This window comes from Nicotiana sylvestris, chromosome 6 (genome assembly GCF_000393655.2).
Source record: "Nicotiana sylvestris chromosome 6, ASM39365v2, whole genome shotgun sequence".
NCBI lineage: Eukaryota > Viridiplantae > Streptophyta > Magnoliopsida > Solanales > Solanaceae > Nicotiana > Nicotiana sylvestris.
In genome coordinates this window covers 102,798,324-102,819,429 of record NC_091062.1, presented here as the reverse complement: position 1 = coordinate 102,819,429, position 21,106 = coordinate 102,798,324, and the positions used below count along the sequence as shown (strand labels likewise).

At 40.4% G+C, this 21,106-nt stretch overlaps 1 protein-coding gene across 1 annotated transcript; it reads left to right on the top strand.

Moving 5' to 3' along the window:
- The first annotated feature begins 9,911 nt into the window (after window positions 1-9,911).
- LOC138871041 (uncharacterized) lies at window positions 9,912-10,499 on the top strand. The gene has a single exon (XM_070148892.1). The coding sequence runs from the start codon at window positions 9,912-9,914 to the stop codon at window positions 10,497-10,499; it is 588 nt and encodes a 195-aa protein (XP_070004993.1).
- Window positions 10,500-21,106: the final 10,607 nt, after the last annotated feature.

The following is a 21,106-nucleotide window of genomic DNA, read 5'->3' as shown; positions in this document are numbered from 1 at the left end:
GATCCTTCTGCTTGAACAAGTGTTGGAGGCTATGATGATCAGTAAACACCTCACAAGACACACCATACTAATAATGCCTCCAAATCTTCAACGCGTGAACAATGGCAGCCAACTCTAGATCATGAACATGGTAGTTCTTCCCATGAGGCTTCAACTGACGGGAAGCATAAGCAATAACTCTACCCTCCTGCATCAACACACACCCAATACCAACTCCCGAAGCATCACAATACACTGTATATGAACCTGAACCTGAAGCTGATGGCAAAACTAGCACTGGAGTTGTGGTCAAGGCAGTCTTGAGCTTCTGAAAGCTCGCCTTACACTCATCCGACCACCTGAATGTAGCACCCTTTTAGGTCAATTTGGTCAAGGGTAATGCTATAGATGAAAATCCCTGAACGAATCGACGGTAATAACCCGCCAACCTAAGAAAGCTGCGAATCTCTATGGCTGAGAACGGTCTGGGTCAACTCTGAACCCGCCTCTATCTTCTTCGTATCAACCTAAATACCCTCACTAGACACCACGTGCCCCAAGAAAGCCACTAAACTGAGCCAAAACTCATACTTGGAGAACTTTGCATAAAGCTTCTACTCCCTCAACCTCTGCAACACAATTGTCAAATGCTCTACCTGCTCCTCCTAACTACGCGAGTACACTAGAATATCATCAATGAAAACAATCACGAACGAGCCAAGATAAGGCCGAAACACGCTGTTCATCAAATGCATAAATGCTGCTGGGGCATTGGGTAGCCCAAAAGATATCACAAGGAACTCATAATGACTATATCGGGTCCTAAAAGATGTATTAAGAACATCCGAGTCCCTGATCTTCAACTGGTGATACCCTGAATGGAGATCAATCTTGGAGAACACCCTCGCTCCTTGAAGATGGTCAAAAAAATCATCAATACGAGGCAAAGGATACTTGTTCTTGATTGTAACTTTGTTCAACTACCTGTAATCAATGCACATCCTTATCGTGCCGTCCTTCATGAATAGAACAGGTGCACCCCAAGGCGACACACTAGGTCGAATAAACCCCTTATCAAGGAGTTCCTGAAGTTGCTCCTTTAATGTTTTCAACTCCGCCGGTGTCATACGCTACGGTGGAATAGAAATGGGTCGAGTGCCCGGCACCGAATCAATATCAAAATCAATATCCATGTCCGGTGGTATGCCCGACAGGTCTGCAGGAAACACATCGGGAAAATCCCTCATAACTGGAACAGAATCAATACTAGGAGTCTTTGCACTGACATCCCTCACAAAGGCTAAGTATGAAAGACAACCTTTCCCAACCATACGCTGGGCCCTCAAGAACAAAATCACCCTACTGGGGACAAAATCAGTCGAACCTCGCCACTCAATCCGTGGCACACCAGGCATAGACAACGTCACTATATTAGCATGATAGTCCAATATAGCACGATACAGAGATAACCAATCCATGCCCAATATCACATAAAAGTCCACCATGCAAAGCAACAATAGGTCCACTCAGGTCTCCAGACCCCCAATAGTCACCACACACAATCGGTATACATGGTCCACAATAATAGTATCACCCACCAGAGTAGACACATGAATAGATGAAACAAGAGACTCACGGGGCATATCCAAATAATGAGCAAAGTATGATGACACATATGAAAAAGTAGAACCAGGATCAAATAATATAGAGGCATCTCTATGGCAGACTGAAACAATACCTGTAATCACAACATCTGAAGCAATAGCATCTGGTTTGGCTAAGAGTGCATAGAAACGGGCCTGACCACCACCTGATCGACCTCCCCCTCTAGGGGTGACCACTAGCTGACTGACCCCCACCCCTAGCTGCCTGAGCGAGTGGTGAAGTAACTGGAGCTGAAGTCGAGGGCTGACCCCTCTGCTGAGATGGACCCTCAAGAAGATGAGAACACTGCCTCCTCATATGTCTAAACTCTCCAGACTCGTAACAACTCCCTGTTGCGGGAAACGGGGACTGAAGGGAACCCCTAGCACCGGAGTGACTAGTAGAAGGACTTGGCATGGAGGAACCCTGAACCGATGGAGCACGGAACAAACTTTGGGCTGGTAGGGCACTGAGTGATGAATGGCCCTGATGTGAGCTGTGAGAACCATGACCCGATGATGCCCCACGATGAACTGGGTGAGCTGAATGAGCATTCCTGAATAGACGACCTCTACCATACTGAAACTAGACTCTCAAAGGAGCACCACCAAAACTACTAGATCCCTGAGGACTCTTGGCCTCTCTCTCATCTCGCTCCTGGTGACGAACTGACTCAATCTCACGAGCAATGTCCACAACCTCCTCAAAAGTAGCACCTAACACCCTCTCCCCGGTCATGAGAATCTGAAGCTGATATGTGAGGCCATCAATGAACCTCCTATTCCTCTCTCTGTCCGTAGGAACAAAACAAACAGCATGAAGAGCTAACTCCGAGAACCTCATCTCATACCGCCTCACAGTCATATCACCCTGACGCAACTGCTAGAACTGCCTGCACAGCTCCTCCCTATGAGACTGTGGCATACTTATCCAAAACGAGAATGGAGAATTGCTGCCAAGTAAGGGGCGCTGCATCAACATGCCTATGCCTCTCATAAGCCTCCCACCAAGTAAAGGCAGCTCTAGAAAACTAAAAAGTAGTAAATGTTAAACCACTTGTCTCTAGAATACCCGCTGTACGAAGAATCCTCTGACACTTGTCTAAGAAACCCCGGGCATCCTCGCCCTTTGTACCACTAAAAGTCAGAGGCTGAAGTCTACCAAACCTCTCCAATCGACGGTGCTCAGGCATAATTGGTACCACATACTCCTAAGCTGGTACAACCGGTTGGGCTGGAGGTGCCCCCGGTGTTTGAAGTCCCTACACAACCTGCTCAGGTGTGCGAGCAACAGGAGTTTGAGTACCTCCCCCGGCTTGAGAAGTAGTTGCGGCCATAGTAACTGAGATCGCCTGAGCCAAGCCAGTGCACACTGATAGAATCTGAGCTAGGGCCTCCTGAACGCCTGGAATCATAATAGGCACAGTCGGTGCCTGAGCTGCTACTGCTGGAGTGTCCACAACCAGGACCTGATCCTGAACTGGGGCGGCTGGTGGATCTGCAGGTGCTGCCCTAGCTGCTGTGCGGGCTACACCCCTGCCCCTACCACGGCCTCGACCGCGTCTTCGGCCTCTAGTGGCCCCAACTGGTGGTACTGGTGGTTGTCCGTCCTGACCGGTAGCACGTGTCCTCACTATTTGTGAGAGAATAGAATAACAGAAGTTTAGTACTAGAATCAACAAATCGCACGATAGCAATTACAAGAATGTGAAGATTTTCCTAAAGGTTCTCCAGCCTCTCGAGGATAAATACAGACGCCTCCGCACCGAACTGCGAGACTCTACTAAACCGACTCATGACTCGCGAGACCTATGTAACTTAGGCTCTGATACCAACTTGTCACAACCCCAAATACCCCGGTCGTGATGACATATCACAGTACTAGGCAAGCCAAACCAACACTTACCACATCTAATTCCTTTTATAAAATCATTTTTCTAAAACTAGTTAAGTCTCAAAGCTTTCATAAGTAGAATGAAAATTCAATAGAAATATGCAAAAAATAGTATGAAATACACTAACACAGCCCGAATCCGGTATCACTAGTCATGAGCCTCTAAATACAACCAAAACACTATCTAGATAGTATAATATGAGTCTGAAATACAAAAAACTAAGATATGAAGGAGGAAGGCAGGGCTGCAAACGCCGTGCAGCTACCTTGGAATCTTCGGTAAAGCTCTGAGAGTGTTGGAAGCTCTCACTCTGATGCTCGAGCACCTGGATTTGTACACAAGGTGCAGGGAGTAACACGAGTACGCCAACTCAGTAAGTAATGTAAATAAGCAGTGACGAGCAATTAAAGATCATATAAGAGTTTTCAACAGAAATATCAAGTCAAAATTAGCAGTTCAATAGCCAATTACCTCATAAAACATCAGTTCAATTAAAATACTTTGAAATCATTTATTCAACATTTTCAACAGAGGCTCGGTATAAAAGAAGAGTGAAAGCAGCAAAATGTCATAAACGGGCCCCTCGGGCAAGGTATCATTCATAAGTATATCCTCTCGGGCAAACCTCTCAGTTACTCGTGACTCATCCCTCGTCAATCAGTACTCACACTCAGCACTCCGGCTCAATAGATATCTCATAATAATAATAATAGTAATAGTGATAATCGTTGTGGCGTGCAGCCCGATCCATAGTTTATAGTCGACTACGCTTACTGGGGTGTACAAACTTCGGAGGGGCTTCTATAGCCCAAGCGTCATATTGCTGCGGCGTGCAACCCGATCCAATATGTATCGCTGCGGCATGCAGCCCGATCCATATAAGTATCGCTGCGACGTGCAGCTCAATCCATTATATATATATATATATATATATATATATATATATATATAATATCGCTGCGAAGTGCAAGCCAATCCATAATGTATATATAATCCTCACTATTAGGTCTTCAACCTCTCTCAGTCATTAACCTTACGGTCACTCGGGCATATCAGTGAAAATCAAGGAACTCAACCCAAACAGTTTTCATATATTAAGAAGTAGAGTGATGAAATTGGATTTAAGCAATAAATAGGTAAAACAGGACTGAGGATATGCTTTCAAACAAATAGAGTGAGGAAAGTAGTAAAAATACCCCTAAGGGTCTAAACAGGTCGGCACAAGGCCCCAAACATGGCATACATCCCAAAATATAGTATCAATCTCTAAAATACGGGATATCATAAGGTTTCAAATTAAATACGCGGCTTAATAGCCGCTACGGGACGGACCTAGTCACAAATCCCTACCGGTGCATGCCCACACGCTCGTCACCTAGCATGTGCTTCACCTTATTTATCAAAACAATACAAAATACCGGGGTTTCATACCCTCGGTTCTAGATTTACAATGGTTACTTACCTCAACCCGGATGAAATACTACTTCGCGACGCCCTTGCCTCTTGACTCGGCCTCAACTCGCATCGAATCTATCCAAAATCAGAATTACACCATCAAATATGCTAAGGGAATGAAGCCCATGTGAAAATAATCAATTTACATCAAGAGTCCAAAAATTTGCCAAACCCGACCCTTGGGCCCATGTCTTGGATTCCAATAAAAATCATAAAACTAGAATCATTACTCTCTCACGAGTTCATACATACAAAATACATCAAAATCCGACCAAAAATGTACCCTCAAATTCTCAAATCAAAGTCTCCTATTTTAAGCCCTAACTCCCCAAATTTTAGGCTTCAAATCCCAAAAATTTCATGTTTAAACAAGTAAGAATCAACATAGGACCGAGTTTTATGTTCAATAATCTTACCTCAAAGAAGTTCTCTTGAATTCCCCCTTCAATCTCCCCCAAGAAGCTCCAAAACCGACTCAAAAATGGTGAACTATGGCAAAAAATCACGAAAATGGTCTTTTAAACATTCTGCCCAGCGATTTAAATTCCTTAATCACGAACGCGGTCAAAGCCTCGCGTTCGCGAAGCACAAAAATCCGTTGACCACTTAACCCTTCTTCGCGAATGTGACCTCCTAATTGCGAACACAAAGCTTCAGCTTCTCAGACCATTGCGAACGCGACACACCCAGCGAGAACGCGAAGCACAAATGACCAGGACCTCGAGCTGCTCCAATTACTCTACGCGAATGCGGGAGCCTCATAGTGTTCGCGCTGCACACTGAACCTCACCATTCGCGAACGCGGGGCCGACGTCACAAACACAAAGGCCAAAATGACTACCTCACTTCTCATCCCTTCGCGAACGCGAGAGCCCTCTCGCGAACGCGAAGGCCAAAAGTCTGCAACAGGAACATCAGAAAATCTGCAACTTTCAAAACAAGGATTTGATCTGTTTAACCACCCAAAACTCACCCGAGGCCCCCTGGGACCCCATACAAACATACCAACCACATCCTATAACATCATTAAAACTTGCTCCCACCTTCAGAACGATCAAAACAACATCAAACACCAAATTAACATCGGATTTAAGCCTAAGAATTCCAACACTTCCAAATTCCGCTTTGGATCAAAAAGTTTATCAAACCTCGTCCACATGACCTGAAATTTTGCACACATCACAAATGACACAACAGACCTACTCCAACTTCCGGAATTCCATTCTGGCCCCTATATCAAAATCTCCCCTAACAACAGGAAAACGCCAAAATTCTAATTTCGCCAATTCAAGCCTAAATCTACTCCGGACCTCCAAAACCCATTCTGATCACGCTCCTAAGTCCCAAATCACTATCTGAAGCTATCCGAACCATCAAAATTCACATCCAAGCCCTTTTTCACATAAGTCAACATCCAGTTGACTTTTCTAACCTAAGCTTACTCAAAAGAGACTAAGCATCTCATTCCTTTCCAAAACCTCTCCAAACCCAAACCAACCAACCTGATATCACATATTACAGTTGAACAAGACAATAAGAAGCAAAAATGGGAGAAATGGAGCGGTAACTCATGAAACGACCGGCCGGGTCGTTACAAATATCAAAAAGTCCACTCCGGATCAAACTTTTCAAAATTTTAATTTTCGCTATTTCAAGCCAAATTCTACTGTGTACCTCTAAATCACAATCCAGACGCGCTCCTAAGTCCGAAATCTCCCAATAAAGCTAATGGAACCATCAAAATTCTAATCCGAGGTCAAATACTAAAAAGTAAATGTGACGACCCGACCGGTCATCTTAAGAATTAATGCTCTGATCCCCTATTAACTGCTTTCCCCATATTTATTTATGCTATTTGGATTTTTCGGGATGTTCGATTTTAAGTTTTTGGAGACTTTTGGGACACTTAGTCCCTAAATGAGACCCTTAGTTTTGGAAATTTGACCGTAGTCGGAACAGTGTGAAAATGGCCAAAGAATGGAAAACCGATGGTTCTGTTAGCTCCGTTGGGTGATTTCAGGCTTAGGGGCGTGTTCGGATTGTGTTTTGGAGGCCCGTTGCTAATTTAGGCCTAAAATGCAAAAAGTTGAATTTTTGAAGTTTCCGGTTCAATAATGAGATTTTGATTCAAGGGTCAGTATGGAATTCTGGAAGTTGGAGTAGCTCCGTATTGTTGAATGTGATGTGTGTACAAAATTTCAGGTCATTCGGGCGAGGTTTGATAGACTTTTTGATCGAAAGCGTATTTTTAGAGTTTTTGGAATTCTTAGGCTTGAATCCGATGAAAAATAGGTTTTTTGATGTTGTTTTGAGTGATACGAAGGTTTGAACAAGTTTGAATGAAGTTATGGAATATGTTGGTAGGTTTGGTTGAGGTCCCGGAGGCCTCGGGATGATTTCGAATGGTTGACGGAAATATTTTTGGAATTGGAGTTGCAGCTTCAGCTGTTCAGCTGTCATAACTGCACCTGCGAGTGTGGGACCGCAGATGCGGAGCCGCAGAAGCGGCGGATTAACCATAGAAGCGGAATTTGGAGAGTTCAACAAAAACCACAGAAGCGGTGGAATTTCCGCAGGAGCGGTACTGCACCTGCGGATGGGGAGTCGCAGATGCGGAATCTGGGCCCTAAGTGAAAAGTCGCAGATGTGACCATTGTTCCACAAATGCGGGACCACAAAAGCGGTCCCAGTACCGCAGATGCAGAAACAGCTGGACAGAAATATGAAATTTTGAGGGTTTAGTTTCAAAAGTTGGAAATTCGATTTGGAGCTCGGGAGAGGGCGATTGCGAAAGGAAATTGAAGAGGAGGTCATTGGGTAACATTTATTTGACCCTTTCTAGTTATATTCCATCAATCTATAGTTAGTTTCCTCATTTAATTTCGGATTAGAGATGAAAATTGGGGAAAAGTTGGAAGAAAGTTCTTAGACAAAAAATTTGACCTTAGATTTGGATAATTTTAGTATGCATGAACTAGTGAGAGTATGAGGATTCTGAAAATATAAATTTTACACGATTCCAAAATGTGGGCCCGAGGGGCATTTTGGTCATTTTACCTAATTTCGCATATTAGCTTAGAATTTCTTTGTAGAATTAGTTGCTTGAAGCATTATTTACATTATGCAATTAAATTGAATAGATTTGGGCCATTTAGAGTCGAGTACAGGCAAGAGTGTGGTTTCAGGTTGATTTTTAGTCGGTTCGAGGTAAATGGCTTATCTAACCTTGTGTGGGGACCTTCCCCTTAGGGCTCGGTATATTTGATATTTGAAATGCCTTGTACGTGAGGTGACGAGTGCGTACTTGAGCTAATTGTTGAAAATTCGGTTTTCTTTAAGTAATTTCAATTGTGTTCCTTTTTCCTGTTTCATTTTACTTGCAATTTAAACCTGTTGTTAGCTTAGAAAAAGCATGTCTAATTGACTTAACTCTTTATTTGCTTAAACTGCCTTAATTGAATTATGTGAAGCATGATAGATTAGAATTACCTATTTACTTGATACGAAATTGAGCTTAATTGAGTATTTTTGTGTTGCTGCTATGTGTTTTACTTTGGGACTATGGGACGACATCCCGAGAGATCCCCTGTACGTATTTATGATTTGAACTGAGGTGCGGGATAGAGAGATCCCCAGCATGTATATTGAGGATATCAAGAGATCCTTGGGATACCAAGAGATCCCTAGCACATATTGAGGATACCGAGAGATCCTTGGGATACCAAGAGATCCCTAGCATATATTGAGGATACCGAGAGATCCTCGGGATACCAAGCGATCCCTGGAATTTATTGAGAGTACTAAGAGATCCTCGGGATACTGCGAGATCCCCGATTATTTCCTTGTGATTGTTTTTGCCTCTATTTCAGTTATTGAATCCTTGTTTTCCTATATTAAATTCTTATCGTTAGTTTTCAACTGTACTACTTATCTTATACTATCATGTCTTATATTCTTTATTTTATCTCAGTAGGGCCCTGACCTTCCTCGTCACTACCCGATCAAGGTTAGGCTTGACACTTACTAAGTACCGCTGTGGTGTACTCATGCCTCTTCTGCGCATGTTTTTCATGTGCAGATCCAGGTACTGCGACTCAGTCCTATCACCCTTGAGGCAAGGCGACTGCTCCAACGACTTCGAGGTATATCTGTCGTGTCCGCAGATCGAGGAGTCCCTTTTATATTCAAACTTTTAAACATTTTCCCTTCTGTATTTCTTTTCCTTGTTAGATATTCTGGAGTTAGAGTACTGTGTAGTGATCCTTAGCTTGTGATTCATGGTTTCCGGGTCTTGGAAGTATGTATTGGTTTGAGAGTTAAATATTGTGTATGCCGAGTGGCACTTTTAAACACTATTTTACCACTCTTCATTCTGTTTTAATTTGTTTTTATTCCGCATTTTGGTTATCTTCCGCAATTTAGGATTACCTAGTCATAGAGGACTAGGTACCGTCACGATGGTTCACGGAGGGCGAACCGGGGTCATGACAGTCATGCTTGGTCAAACCTTTCAAATTAAAAGCTTCTAGCTCAGAATCATTCCGAATAACCTGAAAACCAAAACTGACAATTCACATAAGTCATAATACATCATATGGAGATACTCATGCCCGAAAACTATCGAGCGAAGTGCAATTGCTCAGAACGACCGGTCAGGTTGTTACATTTACCTTACAATATTTTATATTTTAGTAGACTAAGTAATCGACATAAATGATGTTGTATTAATTAAGCTTATTGAGGTTAGTAGTTATACGATTTCATTTAGTATACATAGTATAATTAAAGATTATGCATTAATTTACTACGATACATAATGAAGTACCAACACATGTTCCTTAATTGTACTATTTAGTATACTGCCTATAACTATAAGTGGTATGCATTGATAATAATTATTATTATTCTAATTCACTTATTTTCTATGATAGTTTTCATTATGTTGAATTTGTCAAAGCTTGAATTTGTGGCACTTGGCATCTCTGGGAATAACTATTGGGTACTTGATGCTGAAATTCATCTTGACGCTAAAGGTCTTGATGACACTATTAAAGAAGAAAATGAAGCATCAAGTCAAGATAAGGCGAAAGCCATGATTTTCCTTCACCATCATCTCGATGAAGGATTAAAAAGTGAATATTTAACCTTGAAAGATCCATTTCAATTATGGACTAGTTTGAAGGAATTATATGACCACCTAAAGGCCACGGTATTGCCAAGAGCTCATCGTGAATGGATGCACTTACGGCTACAAGATTATAAGATCATAAGTGAATATAATTTTGTTGTATATAGAACAATTTTCAAACTAAAATTATGTGGGGAACCTATGAATGATAAGGACATTTTGGAAAATATTCTTTTCACTTTTCATGCCTCAAATATGGTGTTACAGCAGCAATACCGTGAAAAAGGCTTTAAGAAATATTCTGAGTTAATTTCATGCTTTTTGGTGGCTGAACAACATAATATCATTTTAATGAAAAATCATGAAGCCTGCTCCACTGGATCAGCTCCATTTTCATAAGCGAATTTGGGAGCGATAGATCCAAAGTCTGAAAGAAGATAAAATACTTATCGTGACCGTAAAAATATACGTGGGCGTGGCAAGGGGCAAAATAATAATTGCCATGGTGGTGGTCGTTATAAACAAGAGAACAATAAGGGTTCTCAGAATAATCCTCAAAAGGTGAAGGTAATATTTGCCACCGATGTGGTATGAAAAATTATTGGGCACGAATCTACCGTACACCTGAATATTTTGTCAAACTTTATCAAGCATCTATAAAAGGGAAAAAAATAAAGTTGAGACTCACTTGACCTTTCAAAATGATGTTGAGGAGGGCCCTATGAATAATCATGATAAAGTTGAAGCAAATCTTGCATATAAAGATAATATTTTTGAAGGCCTTGCAGATATTACCCATTTAGAAGTTGGAGAATTCTTTGAGCGTCATAACTGAAGACTTATTATTTGGAAAAATTATAAGAATAAATGTATTTTTCTTTTTTTGAAGTTCATATTTTAAATAAAACTTTTTTTATGTTGTCAGTATTTACTTTCCTAAATATAGTTTCTTTTGTTCTTAAATTTTTCAATGTTACTTATGATGTATTTTTTTTTCTTTATGAAGAATATGAAAACTTCCCAATTTTCAATTGGCCGTATGAATAATAAAGAAGAAATATGTCTTCTGGATAGTGCTATGCACACCATATTAAAAAATAAGAGATATTTCTCTTATTTAATTATGAAAAAAGCCAATATCATAACATATCTAATAGTACAAAATTAATTGAGGGCTCTGGAAGAGCGATTATATTACTACCAGGAAGAACTATACTGGTTGTTAATGATGCATTATATTGTAGTAGGTCTCAAAGAAACTTGTTGAGTTTCAAAGATATTTGCCAAAATGGCTATTATATTGAGACCACCAATGAGGAAAGGTTGAATACCTTTATATTGCTACAATAAAAGCGAAAAAGAAGTATGTGCTTAAAAAGCTTCCTGCACTTTCCTCCGGATTATACTATACTAGTATTAGTGTAGTCGAATCATTTGCTGATGACTACAAAATTCATATATTATATACTTAAAATTAAATTATCCTAAATAAAAAATATATATAATATTTCAATTAGCTGTATTTTCTAGTAGTATTTTGCAGAAAATAAAAATATCATGATAAAGCAAATAAAGGAATAAAAAAAGAAGCATGATTCAACATGGCACCTTATGAGATTTGATTTCTATAAATAGTATGTCATATTTGTGTTGAAAGGAGGAGGAGATTAGACGTGCCAATTAACAACTTTTTCTCTAGCTTTGGTCTTTACTTCTTTCTTTATCTATGTCACTTTCCTCTTGTAGTTTTTGGATTTTCTAAGAGTATTGATGGTATTTTAAGAATTCCTTTCTTTGTGAGATTTAAATACTCCATAATGGAGTAATCATTTTTGTTGGGATAATTGATGAAGCTCGATATCGTTATAATATTAATCTCAATTTTACTACATGCTTGACCTAAAACTTTCTACGTATATTATATATTGTGATAAAATATTAGTTTTAATTAATTATTATCACTTATATCTATTTATTCTCCAAAGTTACTTGTATATCAATTTTATAATTCTTACGAAGCAAAATTAATATATGATAACTATTGGGTAAAATAATACAGTGAGAGTAATTCTTTTTAAGCTATCATTCCAAGTCTGTAATCTTGCTTACTTCCATTCTAATTCTCAACGGAGGAGTTGTAGTTGGCAAGATATTGATTTTTAGTAACAAGTAATTTAGGCAAGAAAATTGTTTCAGTTTAATCGACATGAGTCATATATCAATCGATTTACATAACCTCGCAGAGTGTTATTAATTGATTATTTGTTAGTGAGCAAAATATTATTGTATTAACAATAAGTAGTTATTTCTAAGAGGAATACATGTAGAAGTTAAGATTTTATTATTATCATGTTATCGAGTGAATTCAATGATTCCCTACTCTTTTTAAATATAAATCTTCCGAAAGTTATTTTGTTTCAACTTAAGCAATTTAAATTTTCAACAAACAAAACTTCATCAATTTGATTCTCTCAAATAGTAGTAAGAATATTATAAATTTGTAGCTAGATTCTCCAATCTCTATGGGAGGATATCATAAACTATACTAGAATTTGACAGAGTACGATAGCAAAATCTTATACTCATTGGCTTCGTCACATGCCATAGTAAATAAGGAGCTTACTAATAATTTTATTATTTGGCATAACCAGTTGGGCAATCCCAATTATAATATGATGCGCAAAATAATTGAGAATTCACATGGTCATTCATTAAAGAACTAGAAGATTCTTCAAAATAAAGAATTCTCTTGTGCTGCATGTTCTCAAGGCAAATTAATTATTAGACCATCAGTAATTAAAGTTGGAGTTGAATCTCCTGTATTTTTGAAACGTATACAGGGTGATATATATGCGCTCATACACCCTCTATGTGGACCATTCAGATATTATATGGTTTTGATAGATGCATCTACAAGATGGTCACGTGTGTCCTTGTTATCAACCCGCAATTTGGCCTTTGCGAGGTTACTAGCTCAATTAATAAGATTAAGAGCACAATTTCCAGATTATGCAATTAAGACACTTTGTCTTAATAATGCTGGTAAAATTACGTCCCAGGCCTTTAATGATTATTGCATATCAACTGGATAAAAATTGAGCATCCAGTTGCTCATGTTCATACTCAAAATGATCTATTGGAATCATTGATCAAACACCTCGAATTAATTGCTAGACCAATGCTTATGAGAACAAAATTTTCCATTTCGGCATGAGGTCATGGTACTTTGCATGCAACAGCTCTTGTGCGAATCAGACCCACAAGTTATCATAAAGTCTCCCCAATACAATTGGCTTTTGGTCAGGAGCCAAATATTTCCCATCTTAGAATATTTAGATGTGAAGTATATGTTCCAATTGCTCCACCACAACACACAAAAATGGGACCCCAAAGAAGGTTGGGGATATATGTTGGGTATGAAACTCCTTCTATTATAAAATATTTGTAACCTATGATTGGAGATATATTTACGATAAGATTTGCTGATTGCCATATTGATGAATCAGTATACCCAATATTAGGGGAAAAAAATAAGCAGTTGCAAAAAAAGATAGATTGGAATGCATTATCACTATCTCATTTAGATCCTCGAACAAATCAATGTGAACACGAGGTTCAAAAGATAATTTATTTGCAAAATATTGCAAATTGTCACGACCCCAAACCTGGACCTAGGGCTGTGCATTTGGATCGGATATCCAAAATCCGAACCGATCCACTCAATTTTGGATTTTGAGTTTCGAATTTTGGATATTTGGATCGGATTCGGATTTGATTTATTATTCGGATTTTCGGATTGGATTCCGATTTGTATAGTTTGAACCCGATCCGAAATCCGAATTTATTAGCGGAAGTATAAATACTAATTTTATTTTTAGGGTTAGGTCTTAATTCTTATTTCATTCTCATTCTTTTATCACAGCCCGACTCACTCAGACTCTCAATGGTCGTCACTTCCTCTGTCTCTTGATCGATCTGCTCCTGCTCGTCGCTTTTCAAACCTGTCCTACATGAAAAGGTCATCAAGATAATGCTGCTTCTAAACAACTCAATATACAAATAGAGGGGAACACTATGAACAAGTTGTACTGTTCCAGCTTTTCCAATTCTTGTTGAATTATTAACTATGTGTATGTGGATTAGGACTGATGTTCGAGAACTATGTTCACAAGAATTAGAACTATGGAGATGAACAAGAACTATGTGGATTAGGACTGATGTTCACAAGAATTAGAACTATGTTGAACTGTTGTTTATGTTAATTTAGTTCTATTATGAACTGTTGAATCCGATCCAAAAATCCGATCACCAAACCGATCCGAAATTATGCAATCCGATCCAATCTGATATAATTCGGATCGGATTCGAATTGCATTTTGTGGAATCTGAAATCCGAAATTTCAATCCGAAATGTGCTAAACCCGATCTGATCTGATCCGATCCATGCACAGCCCTACCCGGACCCGGTCGTGATGGTGCCTCTCGTGAAGATAAGGCCAGCCGACACATTTCCAATTTGTTTTTAAACAATTAGGAGGTAAGCATTTAGTCTTAAACATGATAAAAATCCAAAAGTAAACAGTGACAATACAAAACAATTTGCGGAATACAACCCAACACAGCCCGATACCGGGGTGTCACTAGTCATGAGCATCTAACAATATGCTTAAAGTCTGAAATGCCTATTAAACTATTACAGAACAACTGACAAAGAGATAGAAATGAGATAAAGGGGGAGAAACACGGGTCTACGGACGCCAAACAGCTACCTCGTGGACTCTGAAGTCTACCAGAAGCTCTCAACTCGCACTGGCAGGATCAACAATGCTTGAATCTACATACGAGGTAATAGGGAGTAAAGTGAGTACTCCAACTCAATGAGTAATAATCATAAATAAAGACTGAAAGCATGAAATCACGTAATGCACATTATCGGCTATAAGGAAGTAGTAAAAGCTAATAAAGCAGTAAAGATGTGTAAAATTACTGAGTTCAGTTTAAACTTCATAAAAATGTCTTTTTAACAATTAAGCAAGCAAATGACAGGCAAATGGGAAAGATAAACACATAAAGGATCGCCCCTAGGACGAGATCATAGAACAACACTAGCCCCTCGGGCTATCTCTCACATCACACTGGGTACCCGCACTCACTGGGGGTGTACAGACTCCTGGAGGGGCCCCTTACGGCCCAAGCGCAATATCAAGCCATCTCGTGGCATCATCACTAGGCTCTCAGCCTCATATCAACAAGCCACCTCATGGCGTACACATCTCAGGCTCTCGACCTCATAATCATAGTCAGTGTTTCCTCACAACATAGGCCCTCGGCCTTACTCAGTCAAAATCATCACAAGCCACTCGAGCAATAGTAAAACATGGTTCTCAGCCCAAAATATCATTTAAAAGATCATTTAAGTGTTAGACAGAGTAAACATGGCTGAGTTATGAAAATAGTGGAATATAGCATGACTGAGTTCATAAAGTTAAAACAGTGAGGAAATATCAATAAAAATTCCCTAAGGGTTCAAATAGATGGCACGAAGCCCAAATATGGCATTCATCCCAAAATAAGATGATAGCAAATAGATTTCAGTCAAATACGTAGTAAAATAGTCATTCGGGACGGACTAAGTCACAATCCTTAACAGTGCACAACCCCATGTTTAACTGGCGATAAAGCTGATGGTTGACTCCTCTATTGAGATGAACTCGCAAGACAATGAGGGCACTGCCTCCACATATGACCCATCTCACCACACTCATAACAACTCCCAGGTGCTAGAGAAGGGGACTGAAGGGAACCCCTTGCACCGGAGTGACTAGCAAATGCACCTGGCATAGAAGAGCCCTGGACTGATGGAGCACGGGATGAACTCTAAGCTAGAAAGTCACTAAGTGATGAATGACCCTGATGAGAACTGTGAAAACCATGACTCGATGACGCCCCATGATAACCTGGGCGAGCTAGCTGAGCTTGCCTGAATGGATGGCCTCTGCCGTACTGAAACTGACCTCTCGAAGGAGTACCACTATAACTACCAGATCCTCGAGGACTCTTGACCTCCCTCTCCTCTCACTCCTAGCGACGGACAGACTCTATCTCACGGGTAATGTCCACAACCTCCTCGAAGGTAGCACCATTTATCCTCTCCCTGATCATGAGAATACGAAGCTGATAAGTGAGGCCATCAACAAACCTCTTAATCCTCTCTCTATCTGTCGAAACCAACCAAATAGCATGGCGAGCTAACTCGGAGAACCTCATCTCATACTGCGTCACAGTCTTCTCTCCCTAACGCAACCACTCAAACTCCCTATGCAGCTCCTCTCTACGAGACTGCAGCACATACTTCTCCAGAATGAGAACGGAGAACTACTGCCAGGTAAGAGGTGCTGCACCAACAGGCCTACGCCTGTCAAAAGTCTCCTACCAAGTGAAGGCAGCTCCAGAGAACTGAAAAGTAGTGAAAGCGACCCCGCTGGTCTCCAGGATACCCGTTGTACGAAGCATCCTCTAACACTTATCCAAGAAACCCTGGGTATCCTTGCCCTCTGCACCACTGAAAGTCGGAGGATGAAGTCTACCAAACCTTTCCAACCTACGCTGCTCGTCCTCTGGCATGGCAGGAACTACATAGTCCTGAGCAGCTGTAACCGACTGGGTTGGATGTGCCCCCAACGTCTGAAGTCCTTGAACGACTTGCTCAGGTGTGCGAGCGGCAGGAGACTGATTGCCTCCCCCGGCCTGAGAAGTAGCTGCGGCTGCAGTGACTGAAACCGCCTGAGCTAGGCCAATGCAAACTGATAGAATCTGAGCCAAGGCCTCCTGAAGACCCAGAATCACAATGGGCACAGCTGGTGCCTGAGCTGATGCTGTTGGAGCGTCCATAATTGGGACCTGATCCTGAACTGGGGCGGCTGGTGGATCTGCAGGTGCTGCCCTAGCTGTTGTGCGGGCCACACCTCTGCCCCTACCGTGACCACGACTGCATCCTCGGCCTCTAGTGGCCATAGCTTGTGGTACTGGTGGTCGTCCATCCTGACCGGTAGCGCGTGTCCTCACCATCTGTGAGAGAATAGAATAACAGAAGTTTAGTACTCAGATCAACAAGTTCGCACGACAAGAATTTCAAGAATATGAAGGCTTCCTAAAGGTTCTGCAGCCTCTCGAGGATAAATACAGACGTCTCTGTACCGATCCCCCAGACTCTACTAAACCTGCTCATGACTCGTGAGACCTATGTAACCTAGGCTCTGATACCAACTTGTCACGACCCCAAACCTGGACCCGGTTGTGATGGCGCCTCTCATGAAGACAAGGCCACCCGACACATTTCCAATTTGTTTTTAAGCAATTAAGAGGTAAGCATTTAGTTTTAAACATGATAAAAATCCAAAAGTAAACAGTGACAATACAAAACAATTTGCGGAATACAACCCAACACAGCCCGATACCGGGGTGTTACTAGTCATGAGCATCTAACAATCGCTACAAGTCTGAAATGCCTATTAAACTATTACAGAACAACTGATAAAGAGATAGAAATGAGATAAAGGGGGAGAAACACGGGTCTGTGGACGCCAAACAGCTACCTCGTGGACTCCGAAGTCTATCGGGAGCTTTCAACTAGCGCTGGCAGGATCAACAACTCCTGAATCTGCATACGGGGTGCAGGGAGTAAAGTGCGTACTCCAACTCAGTGAGTAATAATCATAAATAAAGACTGAAAGCATGAAATCATGTAAGGCACATTATCGGCTATAAGGAAGTAGTAAAAACCAGTAAAGTAGTGAAGCAGTAAAGATATGTAAAATTACTGAATTCAGTTTAAACTTCATAAAAATGCCTTTTTAACAATTAAGCAAGCAAATGATAGGCAAATAGGAAAGATAAACACATAAAAGATCGCCCCACGGGCGAGATCATAGAACAACACTAGCCCCTCGGGCTATCTCTCACATCACATTGGGTATCCGCGCTCACTGGGGGTGTGCAGACTCCTGGAGGGGCCCCTTATGGCCCAAACGCAATATCAAGCCATCTCTTGGCATCATCACTAGTCTCTCGGCCTCATATCAACAAGCCACCTCATGGCGTACACATCTCAGGCCCTCGGCCTCATAATCATAGTTAGTGTTTCCTAACAACATAGGCCCTCGGCCTTACTCAGTCAAAATCCTCACAAGCTATTCGGGCAATAGTAAAACATGGTTCTCAGCCCAAAATATCATTTAAAAGATCATTTAAGTGTTAGACAGAGTAAACATGGCTGATTTATGAAAACAGTGGAATATAGCATGACTTAGTTCAAGTATAAAGTCAAAACAGTGAGGAAATATCAATAAAAATCCCCTAAGGGTTCAAATAGTTGGCACGGAACCCAAATATGACATTCAGCCCAAAACAAGAAGATAGCAAATAGATTTCAGTCAAATACGCGGTAAAATAGTCATTCGAGACGGACTAAGTCACGATTCCCAACAGTGCACGGCCCCACGCTCGTCATCTAACGTGTGTGTCACCTCAATATAGTACAACAATGTGAAATTCGGTGTTTCATACCCTCAGAACATCATTTACAATCATTACTCACCTCAATCCGGTCCAAATCTCTAGCCCGCGACTCCTTTACCCCTCGAATCGGCCTCCACTCGCGTCGAATCTATCCAAAATCAGAATCACGGCGTCAAAATATGCTAAGGGAACGAAGCCTAAGCAAAAATAATCAATTTACAACACAGATACCGAAATTACCAAAACCCGACCCCCGGGCCCACATCTCGAAATTCGATAAAATTCACATAAATAGATTTCTCATCTCCCCACGAGTTCGTACATATCAAAAGTACCAAAATCCGATCATAAATGGTCCCTCAAATCCTCAAGTCTAGGTCTCCAATACCAAGCCCTAGTTTCCCCAATCTTAACCCTTAAATTCCATTAATTATAGCTCTAATCCGTGAAATAATACCATAGAAACGAGTTTTAGGTCCAAAATCCTTACCTCAATGAAGTTCCCTTGAAATCTTTCTTCAAAATCGTCCAAAAAGCTCCAAAGCCGACTTAGAAATGGTGAAATAGCTCAAAAATTGTGAAGGAAACAATTTACACTTTCTGGCCCAGGTATTTCGCATCTGCGGCCCAATTCCCGCTTATGCAGTACCGCATTTGCGGTCAACCAACTGTTTCTGCGGTTTTTACTTAAACTGCCCAACTCCGCATCTGCGATGCAATATCCGCACCTGCGCCATCGCAGGTGCGGCTCCTTGAACGCTTTTGCAGTTTCTGCTCTCCTAGCCCCTTTCCGCTTCTGCAACCAATCTTCTGCATATGCAGCATCGCACCTGCGGTCCTCAATCCACAGGTGCGGAAACAATAGAAGCAGCAAATCTGCAGCTTTACCAAAATTTCAAACTTCTCCGTCAACCATCCGAAATCGCTCTGAGGCCCCCGAGACCTCAACCAAAAGCACAAACATATACCAAAACCTTATTCAAACTTATAGCAATCTTCAAAACACCTCAAACAATATCGAATCAACCAAAACTCATCGGATTCAAGCCTAAGATTCCAAATTCTTCCGAATTACACTTTGATAAAAAATCCAACCAAACCACGTCCGAATGACCTGAAATTTTGCACACATATCCCAAATGACACAACGGAACTACTGCAACTCTCGGAATTCCATTCCAACCCCTATATCAAAATCTCACCTATCAACCGGAAAACACCAAAAATCCAATTTCGCCAATTCAAGCCTAAATCTACTCCGGACCTCCAAAACACATTCCGATCAAGCTCCTAAGTCTCAAATCACCTTCCCGAAACTATCTGAACCATCAGAACTCACATTCGAGCCCTCCACCACATAAGTCAACATCCGGTTGACTTTTCCAACTTAAGCTTCCTCAAAAGAGACTAAGTATCTCAAACCTTACCAAATCCTTTCCGAACCCGAGCCAACCAACCTGATCCCATATAGAACTGATAGACAAAGCAATAAGAAGCAAAAATGGGAGAAATGAAGCGGTAACTCATGAGACGACTGGCCGGGTCGTCATACAAATCAACTACCAGATGCATTCACTAACCTACTATTACATCCCGTAAGTTTAACAACCTTACCGTAATATATATTTGATATGGTATTTTAAGTGGAATACTTTTTTAAAAAAAATAGTTTAAAAAATATGATTTTATATAGTTATTAATATTACTACTTTCGAATATGTTTTAAATTATACGCACAATATGAGAAAGTTATGAGATTTTTTTTTGTAAAGATAGAATTTATTTTCTCACATGAAAAGAAAGTTGTCGTTTTTACCATTTTAAGAATTAAGCGTATAAAAATTTGTACTCTTTATACGAGATTAGGAAATTATAAGTTGAGAAAATATATGTATTTTTACATGAATATTTTAATAAAATAATAGTGTATGTATTTATTTTATATGGTACCACATGACCAAGATGGTAAGTTATAAAAAGTGTATTAAAAGTGAATAGTATTTTAATTAAATTAAGATAATTCTTAATTAAGCGGGTAATTGATAATTTTCTAAAATTTTCGAATAAGCCTAAAAGGCTTTAACGTGGCAGGCAACTTACTCTATTTTGGATGACTCTTAAATTCATATTTGTATGTGGCAAAGTCTAAGAAAGGTTTAAGATCATCAATTGACACGTATGTTATGGAAGATTGAAGATGTTGTTCTTGAATTCAATAAATTTCATGATGAGTTGGAGCTTGAGCTAACATCTTCTCAATATCAGAAGCTATTGTGAATTTGCCTCTTGGTCATATGGTTGTCAAAAGCATAATTTAAGAAGAATCTCACCATAGACTTAAAGATAAAAGAGAAATAGAGAAGGTGAATGATCTCGAGTTCTCATGTGTGCTCCGTAGAGGTAGGCTTTCATGTGAAGCTGATATCTATATAATTATATAAAGCAGGCAATACAAATCGTGGCATCTCTCAAATTCCAGGGTTTCTATT